General features: G+C 40.9%; 1 protein-coding gene across 4 annotated transcripts in view; it reads right to left on the reverse strand.

The window, feature by feature from the left end:
* Mtmr12 (myotubularin related protein 12) overlaps positions 1–21651 on the reverse strand; it is a 72995-nt gene extending 51344 nt beyond the window's left edge. Inside the window, exons 1-2 of one of the 4 annotated variants that reach the window (XM_076857342.1) lie at positions 21468–21553; positions 14972–15011 (exon numbers count right to left, since the gene is read on the reverse strand). In XM_076857342.1, coding sequence (XP_076713457.1) covers positions 14972–14977 — 6 coding nt within the window. In that variant the 5' untranslated portion in view covers positions 14978–15011; positions 21468–21553. Of the gene's footprint in view, positions 1–14971; positions 15012–20967; positions 20999–21467 lie in introns of those variants that run through there. The other 3 variants (XM_076857343.1, XM_076857341.1, XM_076857344.1) reach the window with 3 other exon arrangements.
* Positions 21652–22183: the final 532 nt, after the last annotated feature.

The raw sequence follows: 22183 nt of genomic DNA on the forward strand, positions 1-22183 counted from the left end.
TGGATCTCATAGCCAATTTGCCCAGCAGCCAATGAAATGATTCAACCAAGTGCCTCTGTAGTACCCTTGTTTTTAGGGGTGGTAGAAGCTTCTTAAAACACCACCTAGTTTTGGAGAGGGGACCAGAATTCCCCTTATGCCTTTACTCCTTCTGTCATGCTACTTTTTCATTCTGCCACTCCCTGCCAACTGCCTACTCAGAAAATGGGGGCAAATCTTATTTCTGCAGCTATAAAAAGTGATATAAAATTCCATGCCAACCTCACTAACTATCACATTAAATGTGAATGTGTAGGAAATGAAAGAAAGAAAAGGTGTGGTTATTTAATAATCAAGAAGAACTGGTTTTACTGGTTAGGCTAAAAGACTTCTCAAACACTCATTTGAAAGCTACACAAATTTTCAACAAATGGGTCTGTTAAAAATGAACTATGTGCTCTATGTAGCACCTCTTGCCATTCATTTAGTTTTCACAAAGCTTGCTATTATGGCACAAAAGAAAGGCAAAATCTGCTGCAGCCATAGCATGTCCAAGTTTTTAAAACTAGGCTATCTCAGTGTTCTAAATTCAATTAGAATAGAGGCATGATGGAAATTAAGAGTAGTTCTGTCAAAGGGGTAGGATCAGGGCTAGGTTTTTGTTGTTGTTAATTTCATATTTCAAAGTTTATCTAAATGTTATGGCTATTCTTTTTTATTTGTTTGTTTTACTTTAAAAAGAGGATAAGATCATGAAAAATAAGTCTTTCAATTTCCTTATGCTTTATCCCACAGATCAAAAGGAGCTAACTGTATCTGTTCTAGCTCCCACTGTGAATAAACAATTCCCAGGATGCACAGTTACTACTTTACCCATGACATCTAAGAACCTCACCCATGCTGAGCCAGAAGCTTTCCTCTTCTAACAATGTCTACCCCAGACAAGATACTAGAGTTTGAAAACTGTCATCCATTCTTCAACAAGCATACGGTCCAAAGAAGACATATCTACTGGAATTCACATCAGCCAGCAATGAGAAAGTTGTCAATCTGATCTCTTTGCTTCTCTGTTCCTGAGAAGGAGTAGCCCAAATCACAGGGCTCCAATAAGGCTAAATCAACACTCAAGCTATATGTCTGGTTCCTCCAAGAGTTGCACAACAACTTTATTTCTCATATATACCAGTTCATTTCAACAAACAGCTCCTGAATATCCTAAATACAGGCTCCTCTGACCTCCTCATAAGGCCTGTGTACCCTGGATGAGTTCTGATCAGGTATTTCAATACTTTTGGCTGATGACCCCAAATAGTTCTTCACCAAGATCTGTCATCAGAGCTTCAGACCTGGACACCCTAAAGCCTTCCAGCTGCCTGTACTAGAATGTCCCTCAGATCCTTAAAATTCACATTTCAAACCAGCTCATCACCATCTCTGTTCCCTAGTGTTATCCCAGCCACTTGGGAGGCTGAGGCAAGAGGATGGCAAGCCTGCTCCTGTGGGCTCTGGCTAGCTTACCTAATCATACCAGAAACCTGGAAGTCACTCTTAACTATTCCCACCTCTTACATACTGTGCTCTGCTTTCTGAACACCTATAAATCCATCTACATCTGCCCCTGCCTGTTGCTGCTCTCTTACCTCAGGTCACCATCCTTCACATGCTCCTGTGACTGCCCATCTAACCACCTCTGTCTAGCCCCCATGCACCTACTAGGCCCACCCAATCTACTATCCCCAGTCCTGTCCATCCAACTCCCCATTCAATCCTCTGTCCACACAGTGCAAGCCCTTTGTGAAGCTTTCTTGGATTGAAACTTTCTCCATCAGAAAGTGGGGGGAACACCTTTTCTGGGTGCCCAAATCATATTCTGTATATGATTCCATTGCAGCACTTTTCACACTGTAGTGCAATAATCTCTTACCTAGTCTGTCTGGCCAATCAAAGACACAAATCGAGGGCTTAGGCTATATCTTTATGGACTTTAAGCTTTAACTCCTAGTATATAACTCCTGATAAAGTATATTGTTAATGAAAGTCCACTGAAAGTACACATACATGAAAAAATACAAAAAGACAAATACTTCTTGATCCTGGTAATGTTCTTTAATGCCAGGCACAGTTCTTTTTTTTTTTTTTGCGGTGGGCGGGGGCGGGGGGCGGGGAAGGTACTGGGGACTGAACTCAGGAGCACTAAACTACTGAGCCACATCCCCAGCCCTATTTTGTGTTTAGTTAGAGTCTCACTGAGCAATTTAGGGCCTTACTAAGTTGCTGAGACTGACTTTGAACTCATGATCTTCCTCCATCTTCAGCCTCCCCAGCTGCTGGTATTATAGGCATGTGCCACTGCGCCCGGCCCAGACATAGTTCTTCAAAGGTAAAGAAATAGTTCTATTAAAAATCCCCAAGCTGGGCACAGAGGTGTACATCTGTAATCCCAGAGGTTCGGGGGGCTGGGGCAAAAGGATCTCAATTTCAAAGGCAGCCTCAGCAACTTAGTGAGGCCTTAAGCAAGACCCATCTCAAAATAAAAAATAAAAAGGGCTGAGCATATGGTTCAGAGGTGAAATGCCCCTGGGTTCAATCCCTGGTTCCAAAAATAAATAAATTAAGTTCCAAGTGCTACAGTTAAGACCTGAAATGTCCATCAAAAGCCCATGTGGTAAAGGCTTAGTCCACAGCTTGGTGCTACTGGTAGGTGATGGAAACTTTAAGAGGTGAGGTCTAGCTGGGGGTGGTGGCACACATCTGTTATCCCAGCTACTTGGGAGGCTGAGGCAAGAGGACTGCAAGTTTAAGGCCAGACTGGACAATTTAGTGAGACCCTATCTCAAAGTAAAAACTAAAAAGGGCTGGAGATTGCACGAGGCCACAAAAAAAGGAAAAAATAAAAAAAGAAGAAGGAAAAAAAAAAAAAAAGGTTGGGCCTAGTGGGAGGTGTTTAGGTCACTGCAGGCATGCTCTCAAAGGGGACTGTGAAACCCAAGTCCACTCCTTTTTTCTACATCCTGGCCATGAAGGGAGCAGTTTGCCCTAGCACATTTTCCTGGCATCATGTGCTGCCTTGCCACAGGCCCAAAAGCAAAAAAGTCAAGCAAACAAGGATTGAACTTCCAAAACTGTGAGCCAAAATAAACCTTTGCTTTTAAGCTGTTAAAGTGATAGAAAGCTCACTAACACTCTATGTATATGATTAGTGCCAGGTTCAACTGAACTACTGTTCCATTTTTCCCTTAGCTAGCTTTCTGAAATGTACTTTAGTTTCATTGATGGAGTAGGGGCATACTCAAAATCAGACTTTAAGACTTCTCATTGAGGATACAGACTAGAGTCTGAATGAATCCATCCCTTATCCAGTTCTAGGGAGCTAGAAAAAGAAATAGGCTCTGTTTCCTACAGTTAGTTCCCAGAGCTGCTGATTGCCAGCTTCTGGCTGGAGGGGTTGGCTCTCTCAGAGTCAGCCTGACTAGCAGGCTCATTCCATAAGCCTCCGACTCTGAAAACATGACCAGGTAATAGCTTTGCTGCTGACCACAGCTCTATTCCCCTAACTATACACTGCCTGTGGCAGTTACAAGCACCAATTACTCTGACAATAAACCAAGAGAAACAACATCTGAAGCCAGGGAGGCAGACATGCAGTAAGACTAACTGACAATCTCTGTCTGGTCCCAAGGTAACAGACCATATACATAGATGACTGTACCTAGTCTTTAAGGACTCTGCTGTTTAAATACTTATTATGCAAATCAGCTATCAACCATAAAAAATGCTTATCTCATAAGGCTATTTGGAAACTCCAGACAGCATTTACAGACTAAGTGCTGTTACAAAGATGTACATCTAACTAAACACACAAAAATATAATTTGTTGGAGGTGTTACTGTGACCACTTTCATATGTCTCATGTCACTTGACAATCCTGTAAGGTATTTTCATCCCTACTTTACAGATAAATCCAATGAAGCTCTGAAAATTTAATAATATGTCCAAGGTTCATATAGCTAAATAGATGGTAAAGCCAGAACTTATTTTCAGACATTCTGACATCAACTTTAGAACTTCTGATCCTTAAACTTCTTTTTTTCTTTTTCTTTCTTTTTTTTTTTTTTTTTTTTTTTTTTCTGGTATCAGGGATTGAAACCAGGGGCACTTAAGCATTGAGCCACATCCCCAACCCTTTTTATTTTTTGAGACAGAGTCTTGTTAGTTGCTTAGGGCCTAAGTTGCTGTGGCTGGCTTTGAACTTGTGATCCTTTTATCTCAGTCTCCCAAGCCACTGGGATTACAGGTGTGTGCCATCAAACCTGATTTGAGGGCTGGGGATGTGGCTCAAGCCGTAGGGCGCTCACCTGGCATGCGTGTGCAGCCCGGGTTCGATCCTCAGCACCACATACAAAGATGTTGTGTCCGCCGAAAACTAAAAAATAAAATTATTAAAAAATTCTCTCTTGGGCTGGGGATGTGGCTCAAGCGGTAGCGCGCTCGCCTGGCGTGCGTGCGGCCCGGGTTCGATCCTCAGCACCACATACAAATAAAGATGTTGTGCCTGCCGATAACTAAAAAATAAATATTAAAATTCTCTCTTTCTCTCTCTCTCTCTACCTCTCTCTCTCTTTAAAAAAAAAAAAAATTCTCTCTCTAAAAACTTTGATCCTTAATCTTTTTTTCTTGTTTTTTAAACATTGGATTGCCTGCCTGCCTGCTTTCCTTCTTTCTTTCCTTCCTCCTTCCCTCCCTCCTTCCTTTGTACTTTTGCCTTCTAATTTTACCTCCTACTCTGTTCTGGCCTGCAAGCAATGAGTTGCTATCTAAATGTCAGCTCTGGAAATTAAAAACATAGCAGAGATTGATATTTTCCTACCTAATTATTTGTTTTTCCCCTCCTAAAAAATACATTTAAATGTCTTCAAGTCATAATGCACAGCATTTAGGCAAAAATTTCTGGACATGATAAAAAAATGTGATCCATAATCAGGAGGAAAATTAATCAATAGAAACTGATAAAATAATAAATAAGACATAAAAACTACTCACAATGGCTAGAACTTAAAGGTGTTTATGACCCAGGGTTGGGCATTTTTCTTATACCTTATGTCATGTAGAAAACTATACCCCTAGATTTTAGATGATCTAACAGCTGGAGACCTCCCCTTCCTAGTCTGTAGAGATTACTCACCAGATCCCCATAATTGGCTGGGTTCAGATTTTGTTATGCTTGTGGAAATATGAGAAAATGTGACTACTATTTTTTTTTAATATTTTTAACCAGACAAAACATCCTACACTACTACTTTGCACTCTCTGTGCTACCCAAACACAACATCTTGGGAACCTAATGTGGAAACTGGGACAATGGAGAGGAAGGACTGCTGATGTCGTCTGGTGGTTCCCTTGCTGCACATGCCCCTTCTCTGAAATAGTCCTTGAGGTCACAATGATTTGTGAAAAAACCTTTCCCTCCCTACAGTCCCCGCCCCCTTGTGCCTGATCCCTCTGAGTTGTCGCCCTGAGCAGGTCTGGTTAGTTGATAAATCAGGAGGAAAATTAATCAACAGGAGGAAAATTAATCAACAGAAACTGATGAAATAATAAATAAGACATAAAAACTGCTCACAATGGCTAGAACTTAAAGGTGTAAGGCCCATACATCAACCCTACTCTGTTTGGGTAGGGCTGAGGGAGAAGCCAGCTCATCTGAAGAGTCTACTCTTTCTCTATGCACCTAGTATGGCTCCTCCTGCCTAGAAGAAACCAGTTCCACAACTCACCTATTTAAAGAGTTTAATAATACAAAGTATTAAAATGGTGTTCGATATATTCATAGAGTTGTATAACCACCACCATAATCAATTTTAGAGCATTTTCATCACCCCATAAAATTGGCAACCACCAATGTTAAACCCCTTTCTTCTTACAAAGTAACACCTTCGAATGTCCTTTCAACTGTAACAAATTTCTAGGGTGGGGAAACCAGCAAGGACTTGTAAAAGTACACTACTCTGATAGCTAAGCAATATTACTTACTCATGTGGCAATTAAAAATCCTCTCTTTCACATTTAGACTTACTATTTTTTGTTTTTGTTGTTATTGATGTTGTTGTTGTTTGCCCTTGCCTTAGATTTCTCTCTCTGTCTCTTTTTTTTAAAGGAAGATAGTAACTGGTCAGTAGGGTGTTTACTGAATTCCTCACTCTGTTTTGACAGCTCATTCTTTATTGAAGGCAGTAAAAGCATTTCTTATTCATACTTCTTAGCAAGAATTATCCTCACCAGAATTTATTAAGCCTTTAAACAATCCAAACACTATATCAAACTCTCCCTAGTAAGAAATAAAGTCAGAGAAGAAATGGTAAGACCCAAATGCCAGTGAATCCACAGAACCCAGAGGTCTGACTTCACCAAACAATTGACTGGCTTGGTTCTCTCACTGTCTGAGTCACACCCAACAAAGAGAACCTATATACCTGATGGAGTAAGGAGTTGCCTGTGGAAGCAAAAGAGTAGCCAGAGACATAACAGGGGAACAACTGGGCTTCAAGCACCAGGACATGTCACTGGTTTAACAACTAACTGCCATACTATTAGTAAAAGGAGTATTTCAAGGCAAAGCACCTTATGCCAGAACTGATTACTGGGGCATAGAGACTGAGACTAGAGTCAGGGATCACTCTAAAGACCTAACACAGGGGCTGGGGATGCAGCTCAGCGGCAAAGCACCTGCATAGCATGTGTGCAGCTGCAAAAAAAAAAAAAAAAAAAAAAAAAAGAAAGAAAGCCTAACATATCTCACAACCTAAAATCTTCAAAAAATATTCAACAGAAGAAAAAAAGCCTCTGAATGATGCTAATCACTAAGAACCAGAAGTGCAGACAACTCATATACCGACCAAAAAAAAAAAAAAAAGGCGATGCCAGATGCCAATTATGAGGACAGGCTGCAGAGGCTGAAGGGATAAGGGCCTAGATACTGCTCAGCCAGGAGCTTGTCAAACTGCTTCTCACATCTCTCCTTTCTCTCTACATATTGTTGAGTTTTCCATGATTTCTTTTGAAATAGCAGTTCTCAACAAGGGATAAGGGAAGAGTTCAGTTACCTAAAATTTTGAAAAAAAATGTAGATTACTACAGTGCCTCCCTCCCCTATGGTATAATTATGTCTCCTATGTAAAAATTTTTATTTTATTTTTTGGTATTTACTTTTCATATCTGATTCTCTAAAAGAAACATGTTTTAAAACTCTATAGGAAATGAGACCTCAAGGTCACACAAAAATTGGCCAGAGCTCAGGCTTCCCAAATCCAAACTGATGCTCTTTCAACAAAACCAGAAGCAGGCTGAGATCCTGCATGAGCCTTGAAAGCTTGTTAAGATTTGGATCAGTGGAAGGGGCAGGAGAACAGAGGGCTCTTAGGTGGGAAATGACAACATGAAGACTGAACTCAGCAGGAGCCTGGCCGTGGTGTGCAGAGGATCTCTTGAGTGGTACAGATAGAAAGAGGTGGGAGGTGGAGAGGACAGTCAAGCTCTTGCAGAAAATGAACTCAGACACAAAGGGGGATACCAGACAGGAAGGGTGGCAATTCGTAAAAACACAGACTATCACAGAAGGCACCTGGGTACTGTGACTGGTTTGGAGTACAGGTGTCTAGGAAGAGAAAGGGGCTGCTGACTTAAAAGGAGAGAGAAGGAAGCTAAGCCAAATTGAAGGTGTCAGCTCAGGACTTACAACGCTACCAAACTTCAAGTCCTCCTAGAAGTTGGGACAAGAAAAGATAACTGCTATAGGAGGACAAAAAGGAAATCATGAATCTATTTATTGAAAAAGAAACTGCAGTTAAGGGAGGCCCTCTGGATAGAAAGTAAAGTTAGTCATGGTGGATAAGGTATAGTCATTCAAGAGCAAAGGCACCCCTGTCAGGTCCTGAGCTGGGTATACATAGTTGATTTCTTCTATCCTCAAAATAAGCCTGCATGGAATATGCCTATCCACATGTTATAGGTGAGGAGAAGTTTCAGGTGAAGTCCCACATTTAAGATCACCATCAAATGGCTGAACCAGGATTGAAAAACTCCAGAATCAAAGGCTCTTCTACAATATCATGGTACCTCCTTCCCATCTCCGAACTCCCACCTCTGGGAATACAAGGAAGAAAAATGCTCAAAGGAAATGAAGGTCAGGTATTACCATTATCAGAACCAGACTGACAGCTCAAAGAAAGGAAGAATAGCAACTAATTAATACTACAGGGCTGGGTTGTAGCTTGGTTGAAGAGCCTAACATTGGGGAGGCCCTGGGTTCAATCTCTAGTGCCACAAAACAAAGCCGGGTGAGGTGGCACATGCTTGTTATCCCAGTGGCTTGGGAGCTGAGCAGGAGGACCATAAGTTCAAAGGCAGCCTCAGCAAAAGCAAGGCGCTAAGCAACTCAGTGAGTACCTATCTCTAAATAAAATACAAAATACTACTGGGGATGTGGCTCAGTGGTCGAGTGACTCTGAGTTCAATCCCCGATACCCCCCAAAACCCCCAAACAGTAAAACTACACCTTAGATACTGTGTTAACAGCTTTCTATGAATTGCCTCATGTAAGACTAATAGCAATCTTAGGGGTTAGAACCTATTATTATTCCCATTTCAAAGATCAGAAGACTGAGGCTCAGAGAAGTTAAATAACCAGCCCAAATACACAGTTAGCAAGTAGCAGAGTTCTGATTCCACAGCCACGCTCTTAACTACTACATTATATGGTGGTGTTAGGATGTGTAAATGCCAGAGAAAAAGGTGGTAGGTGGCGGGTTACAGAGCTGTCATTGCCTTATAATTTAAGCTACGGGATGTGACTAATGGCAGCTGCAGAAACACATGGTGTTGCCTTCTGTGCCTCCCCCTCCACCAACTCCCTTAAAACCACTCTATAAACTTCAAGTTAGCCAAATAGGTGGGAAGAGCTCAATGCCTTGGAGCAAGAGAAGGACAAGAGGAAGCAGGGAGGGACGAATGAAAAGGATTCTACAGGCTCGCTAAGGGCCAGTTGACCTAATGGTAACGCAGCATGTTACAGAAAGAAGGAGTCCTTTAAAAAAAAATTTTCAGAAACATGTCCTGGAGGTGCTCCTTGGATTCTACTCAAGACTTCTCTCTCATTTTCATGCATGAGTACACATGTCTTATATAAGAGATGGGGACAGATGCTGTAACAACCCAATCTCAACATACTATGAGCCTTTCAAGCTGTCTCTCTTGCCTGCCTGCTACATTATCCCCCTCCTTCCCACACCAAATCCCATTTTAACACTGGCCTTTCCAAGTCCTACGCAGCCTTCATAGAAGACCAGATGCTGCAGTGGGTTCTGTAGTGGACCCTCCTCCTCCGTGCTCTGGAGCATTCTGGGTTCCCCTCTGTCTTAAGTAGGCAGCTCCTACCTCCCTGCATTAGAGCCATCTGGTGATCTATAGTCTCCCCAACAGAATGTGAAACTCCCAAGTACACATTATTTCTTTGGAGTTCTAATTTTAACCTAGTGTTTAGCAAATGGTAGGTACACAAAAATGTTGCTCAAACAAATACTCTTTCAGTGCAAGTTATTATTAATAATAAGAGCATCTAGCAGCTATTGAGTATCTTAGTTAGTTCCACATCTAAAGTCACCATCAAATAGCTGAAGCAGGACTGGAAACCTCCAAAATCAAAGGCTCTTCCATGATAACATGGCACCTCCAATATAGGTTTATTCCTCAGATGTCCCTCTGTTCAGCACCAGCCACAGTGACAGCCTGGCTCATACCATACTGAGGGCTGTTCTTATGTACCCCAGAGTGCCCCTACCCATCTTCTGTCTGCGAAACAGATCACAGCTGAAATATGGAGTTCCTTAGGCACTAATTATACATACACTGGGGTTTCTCTTATCACCCTTTGAGCACAGACCATCTTCTTTACTCAGCAGGTAGCAGACAAAGGCCTTTAAAATATGAAGGAAAAAGAGCAAAGCAGCATAAGGGATTACCGGGGCAAGTGAAAGTGAAGCAAAAACTAAGCAAGCTGGGTTGGGTAGGGAGTACAGATAGATGATAGGTAGTAGATAAAGGTGAGAAAAAGAGGGGCCAACAGATGGTATTTGTGGTCAAAGCAGAAGGCATGAGATGTGAACATGGAGCCCCACCCACAATACCCTGGGAGATAATACAGGTCCTGTTGATGAGACACAATTCATCCCTATGATAGAGTCCCAGACTCTCCTTTAACTAACATGATGTCCAATACCATAGACCAGGTCACTGGAGAAAGTGCTACACCTACTATTTTGCAAAAACAGGCAGCACATCTTCAAAGGGAGACAGAGTGAAAGAATCATGTGTCCCAAGCACAAGGAAACACTGGGAAAATGATCTTAAAGAATTCAATTCTTTATATTGTTATATAAAATCATCGTTATACAGAATACATGTATGATGTTGTGATGAGAAAAAGAAAAAAAAGTGTGTCACGTTGGATTGGATAGAGAGAAATGATGGGAGGGGAGGGGAGGAGTAGAGGGGGATAGGAAGAGCAGCAGAATAGAATAGACATTATGATTGCTGTATGTATATAGGTGACTCTGTGACCAGTGTGATTCTGCAATCTGTACAATTAGAAAAATGAGAAATTATACCCCAATGATTTAAATGTATGAATTGCCAAGATCATTGTATCATTGTAATGTCGTGTGTAGCTAATAAAAAAAAATAAAATTAAAAAAAGTATATAAATTATTAGTCTGGGCCTATGACTAGAGAGGAAATCAGTAGAAATATAAGAAATAGAATAAATGGGAGTAAGTTCAGAGTTTTTTTTTTTTTTTTTTTAATTCAAGAGGCAAGGATTTAGTTAATGCAGTATAGCAGCCAGATTATGGAAGTCTTGGTGTTTGATATTTGCTGAGGCTCATCTTCTATAGTAGTTTCCTAGGGCTTTCATAACAAATTGCCATAAATTGACTGGCTCAAAAGGAGAAATTAATGCTCTCATAGTTCAGGAACCAGACCTCTGAAATCAAGCTGTTGGCAAGGTTGACTTTTTCCTGGAGAATCAGGGAGAGAAAATAATATGTTTATGGTTTTGCTGTAAAGTAGAAATCACATTTTATTTAGATTGCAGAAGTTTCCAGACTTACATGAATTTGGGGAGGGGACACTATATAACCCACTACATCTTCTATTACACAGTTGGAACAGGAGGAAAAGTTAAGTGTGGATCAGAGTAAGTTCCGTTCTAATGATTTCCACATTTTTCTTGTGAAGTTGGTCCATCAGATAAATCTCAGATACATATAGATTTCATAATATTTAACTGAAAGATGGAAGTGGCTGTTGAGAATGGGTGATTGTTGGCTGACAAAGTGTATTACCATTAAGGTTTGTGATCAGTAATTTAATGTGGTGCCCATCTACTGCTATGAACTTGAACCTCAGATTCCAAGGTAGTGCCTTCAGAGCTCTCCGTTATCCTAACACAAATAACATCTTCACCTTTTGTGTTTGACCACTGACACATTATATACCCATACAAATCTATTGTTGTATAAAATTTTTATAACAAAATCATACCTACATGTTCCTAGTAATTTTTTTCCAGTTTATAATTTCTTTTTCTCCATTGTCCGTCTAGCCAAAAAGATTCTTCATGTGTATTTAGTTAATTTCATCCTTGCATGTACTCTGAATACATTTGTTAGATCAAAAAAAAAAAAAAAAAAAAAGAATTCAATTTTTTATCCAGAAAAAAGGCAAGAATATAGTGAGATTTTTTTATTTAAAAAACTGGGCTCATTCCCTTCAGGGCATTTGCAGGTATTTTAAACTCTCTTAGCAAAAACAAAAATAAAAAGACCAACAGTCAGCTGGATGTGGTGGCCTATGCCTCTAACCCCAGCAACTTGAGAGGCCGAAGCAGGAGGATCTCAAGTTTGAAGCCAGCCTAAGACTAAGACTAAGTTCCTAAGCAACTTAGTGAGACCCGGTCTCAAAATTAAAAAAAAAAAAAAATAATTAAAAGGGCCCAGAAATAGCTAAGTGGTCAAGTGCCTCTGGGTTTAATTCCTAGTGGGGGGGGGGGCGGGGATATGGATATATATATATATATATATATATATATATATATATATATATATATATATATATATATATATAACTCCAGTAGCTCAGGACTATTGTCTGAAACAGAGATTGACAATCTGTCCAAGAGACAGGTAGATTTCAAAATATTTCGCCACTGTGGCCAGGGCTTCCTTTGTCACCACCCACACTTAAGCTCTGCTGTCTTGTGGCTAAAATCCCTTCCTTCCCCAAAAATAATGGAGTTAGCATGCCACTTCTGACAGGCTGCCCACCAGACAGGTCTATAAGAAATGATGAAAGACAGGACACAAGAATATGATGACAGTATTTGGGAGAAAAGTATTTAAATATGAAACCCAAATACCACAGTCTTGCAACTGCCTTTGAAATAAACAGATATTATTCTGAGAGATAATTTGATTTTACTTAGGCTAATTGTGATTTTACTTGATTCAGAAATCACAAATATTCATAAATGAATACTGGACAAATGGATTGACTGGACAGAATTTGGTCTTTGTCAGAGTGGCCAGTTAGAAATGAGGAAAGAGGAAAAATAAGTCTTTAATGAAACTAGCAAAACGTCAAAGGACACATGTTAATAATGAAAAGAGACAACAACTAAGTGCTATCATTAGACTGGAATTTTAAATATAATCAAATCATTCTCAAATGTATAAAGGAACAAAGAAAAGAGGAAAAGAAACTTTTAGAGATAGTGAAAAATATTCTAAGAAAGAGTTACCACATGTAGTGAACTTTCCTGGCAACAACCACAATAACAAAATACTCCACTTTTATTAATACCTTTGCTGGGAAAGATTTTTGAACTCCAAGATTAATGATTAAGCACTTTATGAAACCATCCCAGCAGCTCTGACCAATTTCTGAATAACAGTAATAGCTCACTTCTATTGAAGGCTAACTATACAGCAAGTATCCTGTCTAGGGCTTTACATATGTAATTACAGTTAATAAATTCATAATTATTTTTGTGGTTCAAGGGATTGAAGTCAGAACCTCACACATGCTAAGCAAGTGTTCTACCACTGAGGCACATTCCCAGCCCCACAAAAATGTTCATACATACCTATCATATAAGATGGACATTATTATTATTATTTTTCCCACTTTTCAGGCAGAAAACAAGCAAGGCTTTAAGTAAATTTCCTAACCCTCAGCTAATATGAAGAGCCACTGACAAGTTTTTGCTTTCCTTAGAGATGTGATCAACAAAATAGGCAGAGTGAAATAAAGGAAAGGTGAAGCCCTGGAAATGAAAAGAGACAACAACTAAGTGCTTTCCATCTCTGACAGATTTACTTCTTCTTCCTCCCAAAGCAACAGCAGAGGTTAAAAGAATTATCCGCTTTAATCCAACTTCCTAATATATCTCATGAGATTTATATTTTAAACAATTCCATTAACGATTTAGAAAATACTGTTATATGGCTCCCATTCACCACAAAACTTACTTCAGTGACAGTAAACTCCGGGTGTCAAACTGAGACAACTTTGGTTTCTCAATGTGGGTGAACATGTATTTGACCAAAATTCCATCTATCCCAAACCTCTGCTATTTGTTAAACTTCCCCACATGTGGCTACCAAGGCATAACCCTAACAAAACCAGAGACTCGGCTTCAGCCTTTTTCTGGATTCACATATTCTCTTATCAAGACTACAAACCCACTGATGAGAAATAGAGGGTGGTTCCCAGCTATTAAAACGACTCAAAGTATATGCTCCACTCATATGCATTAGCAGTACCTAATCCATATCAGATTCCAAAAATGACAACCACACATGAAAGCTATATATTTTTACACACAAGCAGAATCACACACAAGAACAAAGCTTGGGCATACTATAAAAATGGAATAATTGCTTTGGCTAGGGTACCATAAGGGCAATTTTTTAATTTTTAACTTCCAAATACCAATGTTATTACACTTGAATTTATTATAACAAAGTATGGACTTTTTACAAAGATTTCTGGTCCCTGAAAACCAGATTCTCTGTAAAGCACACTGTTGTATAGGATAGTTTTATGTGGAAGTATTCCAAAATATCCAACATTCTATTGAGGATATTCATAGAAAGATCTAGAACTTTTAAACTTCTAAGTGTGATCCCACAAACTAAGATTCTGATAGTAGTACTGTGGGGGGAGGTGTACATGCACACTGAAGATCAAACCCTGGGCCTTGCACCTGCTAAGCATGTGCTCTACCACTAAGCTATACCCGCAGCCGCAATAGTCCTTATTGTAACACTGCAGATGGAAGGCTACAGAGGAATTTCTGGCTCTCAGCTGAAGGCTATGCGTGTGGCAGCTGTTTAATCGTGCTACAGGAAGTGTTGCTTGGCAGAGCCTCATGATGCTTTATGATGCTCCATCTGCAGAAGTTATGTGGTGTTGGATCTGGCCCAGGGATATGCTGCAGGAAGCACATGCAGGAGAGAAAAAGCGGAAGCTTTAGACAGATCATCAGGCTAAAGCCACAGCTAAGAAAGTGATTATTTTAGGAAGAGCTTTTATTGTCTTTGTTGGCCTGTTAAATCACTATCAGTGATTCAATTTGCAGGAGAAAATTCCACCATGAAAAAATTATTTGAGGAGCTGGGGGTATAGCTCTGTGGTAGAGCACTTGCCTGGCATGTGCAAGGCTCTAGGCTCACAGCACTGCATGCGCACATTCACATACACACACACACACAAGCCTGTGGAGGGGCTGAGGACAGGGGGCTGGTTGTGTATTTTAGTATCCTATCCCTATTAACAGAATCAAAGCAGTGTGTCTCACACACAGTAAGTGCCAAGTTAAGCACCGAAAGCATTCAAAAGCCAGAGGGGAAGAGGCTGGAAGTGGCTGCTCAATGTAGAGTACCTGCATAGTATGCCAGAGATCCAAGGTTCAAACCCCAGCACTGAAAATAAATAAATAGACAGATAAATAAATAACAAACAGATAAATAAATAAAGTCAGAGAGGCGGGTGTTCTGGGTTACAAAAAATCAGTTGGGAATGGAGAAAAAGTTTATGAAGTTATAGATTCTTTTAAAAAAACAGGCAGGGAGGTGGTGCATACCTATAATCCTCATAATTTGGAAGCTGAGGCAGGAGGATCACAAATTTCAGACCAGCCACAGGAACTTAGAGACAGACCGATCTCAAAATTAAAAATAAAAAGGGCTGGGGATGTAGCTCAATGGTAGAGTGCTTCTAGATTCAATTCCTAACACCTCCATGAAAAAAAAAGAAAAAGCAACCAACGTATCTGGACTTTTCTTTCTTCTTTCTTTCTCTCCTTCCCTCCCTCCCTCCCTTTCTGTCTTTCGTACCAGGGATTAAAACCAGGAGCAGTTAACCACTGAGTCACATCCCCAGCCCATTTTTATATTTTATTTAGAGACAGGTTCTTGCTGAGTTGCTTAGGTACTCACTAAATTGCCGACGCTGGCAATTTGAATTTACAATCCTCCTGCCTCAGTCTCCCAGGCCACTGGGATCAGGTGTGTATACCACCACACCCAGCTGGACTTTTCTTTAAAGTTTTTTTTTTTTTTTTGATATCAGGGATTGAACCCAGGGCACTTAACCACTGAGCCACGTCCCCAGCCCTTTTTTTATTTTATATAGAGATAAGATCTTGCCGAGTTGCTTAAGGCCTCACTAAATTGTGGGCTGGCTTTGAACTCAAGATCCTCCTGTCTCAGCCTCTCCTGCTCCTGGGATTACAGGCATGCACCGAGCTAATGCTACTTTTATTTACCAGGACTGAGAGAAGGAAGTCTGTTTTAGGATAAGTCATCTTTTCTTGTTATCATCATCATCTTATTAACATCTATCCACCAAAGTTAACAAAGTCAATGATCCAGCAAAAAAGTCACCTCAATAATTTTGTTTTGTAGACTGATATAGTCCTACTCAATACCTAGAATAATGTCTGGTAAATTTAGCAGGTGCTAAGTAAACATCTGTTAAACTAATGAACTGCATCTGTTAACTAATAAACACTGCCTCTAAAGACTAAAATATTTAAGGGGTCCCTGTATCTTTTTAGCAGTCACCTAGCTGATCATCTAACAAAAGCCTAGAAAGAAATGGCTACTGGAGAATACCAATGAGAAAGCACTCTAGTGTACAAAGGCCAAGTATAACTGTAAGCAAGTTTCATTAATATTTCTTGCATTCATAAGTATAAGGATAAAAGAATGAGTCCTGGAGTCAAAACTTTTTTGGAGGTGGGGTACACTGGGGATTTAACCAAGGGGCAATTTACCATGGAGCTACATCCCAGGCTCTTTTTGTTTTTGGGATTTCACTAAGTTGCTTAGGGCCTCATTAAGTTGCTGAGGCTGTCCTTGATCTTGAGATCCTCCTGCCTTGGCCCATCTCAAGCTGCTGAGATTACAGGCATGCACCATTGTGCTCAGCTGGAGTCAGACTTTTAAATCTGGCACCAAAAATTGCTATTTTGTTTGTTTGTTTTTGGTGGTACTGGGGACTGAACCCTGGTCTTGCTCTACCACAGGGCTATATCCCCAATCCCACTAGTTATGATCTTGACCAAGGTACTTAACTTCTCTGAGCCGTTTTCCACATCTGAAAACAAAGGGGAGGGGGGTTATAATAGGATCTGTTTCATAAGATTGTTGAAAATATGAAATAAGTATAGATCCTGGGCACAGAAATGCCTAATAAGTATATTAGGAATTACTCTGTCTGTTTTGGTTTATACCCACAGTCCTATCTCTGGGAAGAATACATTATCACAAATTCACTTCTCCCCACCAAAGGAATGGGTTAAAAAAGGGCTGTGCAATTTTTCCCTGAGGGATAAATTAAAAAAAAAAAAAATGGCTCTCACAACCATTATTTTATTTATTTATTTATTTTTGCCCTTCTCAATCTTCATCTCTCTTCTTGCCTTTTCTTCCCACATCTATATAAAGCCTTTCCTGAGTTCCTGTGGGTCTTGGCTTAGCCACTGACACTGCTGGATCTTTAGAAGACAGTTTTTAACTCTGATCTCTATTCTGCAATACCACTGTGGTCTTGAGCAGGACATTTAACCTGGTAGGTCTCAGTTTTTCACATTTATATAATGGAAAGAAGTAGAGAGGTGGACTAGATTAAAATCTTTCAAATCTAAAAATCCATCATTGATAATAATTACTATTATATTCTAGTGAAACATCAACTCAAGCTCTATTAGAATGTACATTGTAACCATATTTGAAGACCACACAAAAATAAGTACAAGTACAGCAGCAATTTAAAAGCTAAATTTTTCCAGGTCAGTTTTAAAGAACATGGAAGCTCCCTGAAGCTCTTATTTTACTGACTATCACAATGAAACGGATTCTTGTTAAATCAGAACTTTCTCTTAGGATCACCAAATTGTCCTTTATGTAAAAGCTTCACGGTACAGTGCTAAGAATTTCTAATCATTATAAATTACCAAACCAGTGCTAACAATTTCAAGGTATCTGAGCAAAGAACTGAGACTCTTGAAGAATCAGAATTGTCATTCAGCATCAGAAAAAGTTCCTAACAAAACTATCTGAATTTGAAAATCATCTCCTTTAGCCGTTTGTGCTACTATAGCTTTCCACTACAGTGTGTTTCTATTCAGGAAGAGGTTTGTTTGTTTGTTTGTTGATGTAGTAAACACTGAACCCAGGGCTTCAGCATACTAGGGAAGCACTCTGAAACCGAGCTACATCTCTAGCTCTTGCTAATTTAAAATAATGTTGTAACTGAACAACTGACATGGTAAGATGTTTATAATACATATTTTTGGAGAAAACATTAAAAAAACAGTATAATTAGCAGTATTAATCCCATTTTTGTAACATATACACACATATATATATACATATATGTATATGTATGTACTTATCTACATATCTGATGATACATAAATTGTTAGTAAGTTTATAATTTTTACTTAACATTTTTGTATATATTTGTCTTATTTTTCTGTAATGAACACCTATGTACGGCTTCTGATAAAATAATAATTTAAATTTTAAGTGTCATATTTTATAAAGATGGATCCAGCATCCAAACTATAACTAGATACCTGCCTGGAGCAGATCTCAGTACCCATCAGTTCCCTTGCACACAGGCACCAATATCCTTTGTATCTTGTGCTTGGGATTGAGCTAAGATAAGGGTGCTGAGATGTTTTTAGGCACCTAACATCAAGTACAAATACGGCCCCAGATTCCTCTCTCTTGTTCACCTAAAAGTTCAGAGCCTTCAGCTTCCTACTTACTAGTAACTCTGTGAATAATTTACAAAACTTGGCTACAGGTCCCCAATTACAGTTCAGAGTTTTACTTGTCATATTCACTGACTTACCAGAATTAAAGACAGAAGAGCACATGTTACTCTGGCAGAGATTCAATTTAAAAGTTGGGGTTAATTATTATCTCTCATTTTAGGCTATCAAAAGTCAGTTCTTTGTTTTTTTAATTGTAGATGGGCACAATATCTTTATTTATTTTTATGTGATGGTGAGAATCAAACTCAGGGCCTCACTCATGCAAAGCAAACACTCTACCACTAAGCCCCAGCCCCAGCCCAAAAAGTCAGTTCTTTTTTTTTTTTTTTTTTTAAACAGAGAGAGAGAGAATTTTTAATATTTTATTTTTTAGTTTTCTGTGGACACAACATCTTTGTATGTGGTGCTGAGGATCGGACCCGGGCCGCATGCATGCCAGGCGAGCAAGCTACTGTTTGAGTCACATCCCCAAGGGCGCTACTGCTTGAGCCACATCCCCAGCATGTCAGTTCTTTTTGATCAAGGAAAAAATAAGCCTATGTTTAACAACATTATCTTCAAATACTTTATCAATACTTTATTTTTGTTTTTCAACACAAAGTGCTGACTCTTGATAGACTTTTTGGTATACTGAAGGCCACTGACATTGAACATTCCAGGATCTGATCAGCCAAGAATAAGCTTTTCCCTACTTAGCTATCATTACACTGTAAGGCTAAAAGTTGTTCCGGCAGCTCAGACATCTACCAAAAAAAAAAAAAAAGCATCTGAGAAACTGCAATTTCCAGCTAGCAAAAGAAAGAAGTGATAGCAAGCCATATACCAAAGGCTTGTAAAGATGAAGGCAACATGAGGGACACAGGAGTAGAAACAGTGAATGACAACTTTAAGTGTTCTGAGGGACTCTCCCACTGGGTGAGTGTAGAGGTTACTAGACCCAAGGTTCTGCGACACATAAACAATGCCTCAATGCTGCTCACATGCATTTCCCATAATGGGAATTCTTGCAAAGCTATATACTTAAAAATAAATTCTTTCTCACCTCCTCCTACCCTTACTTAAAAAAAAATCATCCATAGTTTAGGTGAGAGCCTTATCCTGTTACAAAATATTTTTTAGAATCAGAATACAACAGAGAAGAATTGCATCTGACAGCATTATTTTAATGCAAGAAAACAAAACTGCCAACTCTAAGGATCTGAAAAATGCAATCAGGCTTATCTGGGGGCTGAACTACTCTCCTTTCCTAATTATCCCTCAAAAGAAATATATCAGGAACTGTGGGCAAAGAGTGAAAACATGTCTAATTACAACATGTGCATTTGGTGGATGAGGAATTTGAACATTCTTGAACTCTGGCCACATTTCAGAAGACTTTCCACTTGTAAGTTTAATCTCACTGAAGAGGAAAGGTTAAAGACCACTTGTTCTTCAACCAGGGCTCTATTAAAAAAGACACAAAAAGAAACTGACCAGGATGGGGTTGTGGCTCAGTGGTAGAGGGCTTACCTAGCATATGTGAGGCACTGAGTTTGATCCCTGGCACTACACAAATATAAAACAAATGAAATAAAGGTATTTTTTAAAGAGAATATTAAAAAAAAAAGAAAGAAAGAAAAGAAAAGAAACTGACCACATTACTTACATGTGATTACACGGGAAGTCTGCTGAAAATTTAAGATGACCGTGACTCCATATAAAGTACTAACAGAGGAAGTGGTTTTTATTTTAAAAGTAGGACTAAAAATAAGGCCCATTTCAAAAGTACTCTCCACTAGAGAAAACACACTCATCTTGAATTTGAAAATTCATATGCAAAAGGTTATGGAGTCCAGGTAGTCTTGAAGAATCAGTCCCTGATTAAGACCTCTCATCCACAGCTCACTTGTCTCTGCCTTACAGAGGTGAAAAGTGGGAAGAGAAGACATCTGGAGATAGGGAATTTGATAGTTGTGTGTGTTGTTGATTAAAGTGCTGTATGTAGGGAAAGGCAGATTAAACCTTCAACAAATCCAAAATGTGAAGGCATTTAATTAGGCATTCATTAAAAGCTACAGTTCTAAGAAACCATTAAAAAGGTCTAGAAATTTGCCTTTACCTCTCCCTCCTGCCCATAGGGCATGTGCAATGCTGGCTTCCCTTGCGCTCCTCCAAGCTTTCATGGCTTTCACCAGGCCACACCAGGCCCAGCTACCTGGATCACTCTTCGCTCATGTTTTGGCTCAAATGCCCCTTTTCAAGGATGAAAAGGATGCCTTTTGTTTCCCATACTTATCTTCTAATACACCCTATAATTTGCTTATATATCTATGATTTAGTCAGTTTCTCTTCTCCCTCTCACATAAGCTCCGGGGAGAGATCTTTGTTCTGCTCACTGATGATGTATATCACAAGTGTTCAGAACAGTGCTTCCTGGCACACAGTAGGAGCTCGGAAAGTATTTTAAGAATGAATGAATGAACGAACGAACTTCTTGACAGTAAAACGGCAGGGGAACCACAAGAAGCGGGGGTGATATGAAGGGGAAAGAAACAAAACAGAGGAATTCACAAGGGTCAGACAGAGACAGACTGAGGGCAGGGCCGACCCACATTCTAGCCGCAGCGCAGCGCTGATGGGAGGCAGCAGGTGGTGCAAAGTATCCCCCCAGTGGCATCAAATGGCACCCAGAAACAGGCAGCTGGGACAGGAGAGCTCTGAAGACTCACGGACAAAGTCCAGCGCAGACAGACCCACCGGGCTGCGGACTCTAGGAGCCGCCCCATGCGGGTCCCAAACACGAGCCCTTCCCTCTCAGAGCGGTGCCCACAATCCCAGTTCACCACTAGAGTACCCCAGGGCGGCCCAGCCGCAAGACCTTCCCGGCTCCGGCCCCTTCATTCCTTGGCCAGCGAGCCCGGCGCTAGGCTCGAGCACCTGCCTGCCCGCCCGGGGGTCCCGGCCCCGCCCGAGCGAGGCCGCTGCGGCCCTAAGGCCTCGCCCCGCCCCGAAGACCGGCAGGAAGCGCCCGGTTCCGCCTCAAGGCACGGTTCCGATACCCCTGGTCCCGGCCACTCCAGCCCGACGCTGAGCCCGCGCGGCGCACTCTCACCTCTGGGCGCACGTACGACACGAAGGAGGGCTTTGGCGCTTTGGTGCCACCGCCACCGCCGACTACCCCTTTCCCCAGCATTCCGCCGCTCTGGGAAGCAGCGACGCGCGGGAACTAAGGCGGCAGCTCGGTCTCCGGCTTGGGCAGCGGCGGTGGCCACCAGCACAAGCGGCCGGGGCTCCGCCCATTCCTAGAGCCTTGGCGGCCGCGGCGCCGCCCGCATCCGGCTCCGCAGCAGAATCCACTCGCCCCGCCCAGGCCCGCGCGCCCCGCCCACTTGCCTGGAGCTCGCAGCCGGGGGCCACGCCCTCTCTCTTCGCGGAAGGCAGGTCTGACCGCGGAGATTTTTCTCCGGTGACTTGTTCTATACCACCCCCCTGCGGCAAGGCCGGCCCCAGAATTCCTCTGATTGGCCAGAGGTGCTGCCTGCCTTCTTGAATCACCTGGAGAGATGTTTCCTGTCACCAATCCAGAGAGCGTTCACTCCGGGTTTCCTGGCGATTGGAGAGCGAGTATGTCGCTGTCATCCAATGAGCCTGTGATCACTAAGTTTTTCAGCGGCGTTGCTCCCTTCCGTTGATTGCCACTTTGTAATAAAACGTCCAGAAGTGTGATGTATAGAGTCTGACCGTATGAATTACAAGTCTAAATCAATAGCGTTCAAGCTTTATTATTTTTAAAAGGAAGAGGAACTAAGAGTTAACAGACACTAAGCA

Source organism: Callospermophilus lateralis, chromosome 5, assembly GCF_048772815.1.
Source record: "Callospermophilus lateralis isolate mCalLat2 chromosome 5, mCalLat2.hap1, whole genome shotgun sequence".
NCBI lineage: Eukaryota > Metazoa > Chordata > Mammalia > Rodentia > Sciuridae > Callospermophilus > Callospermophilus lateralis.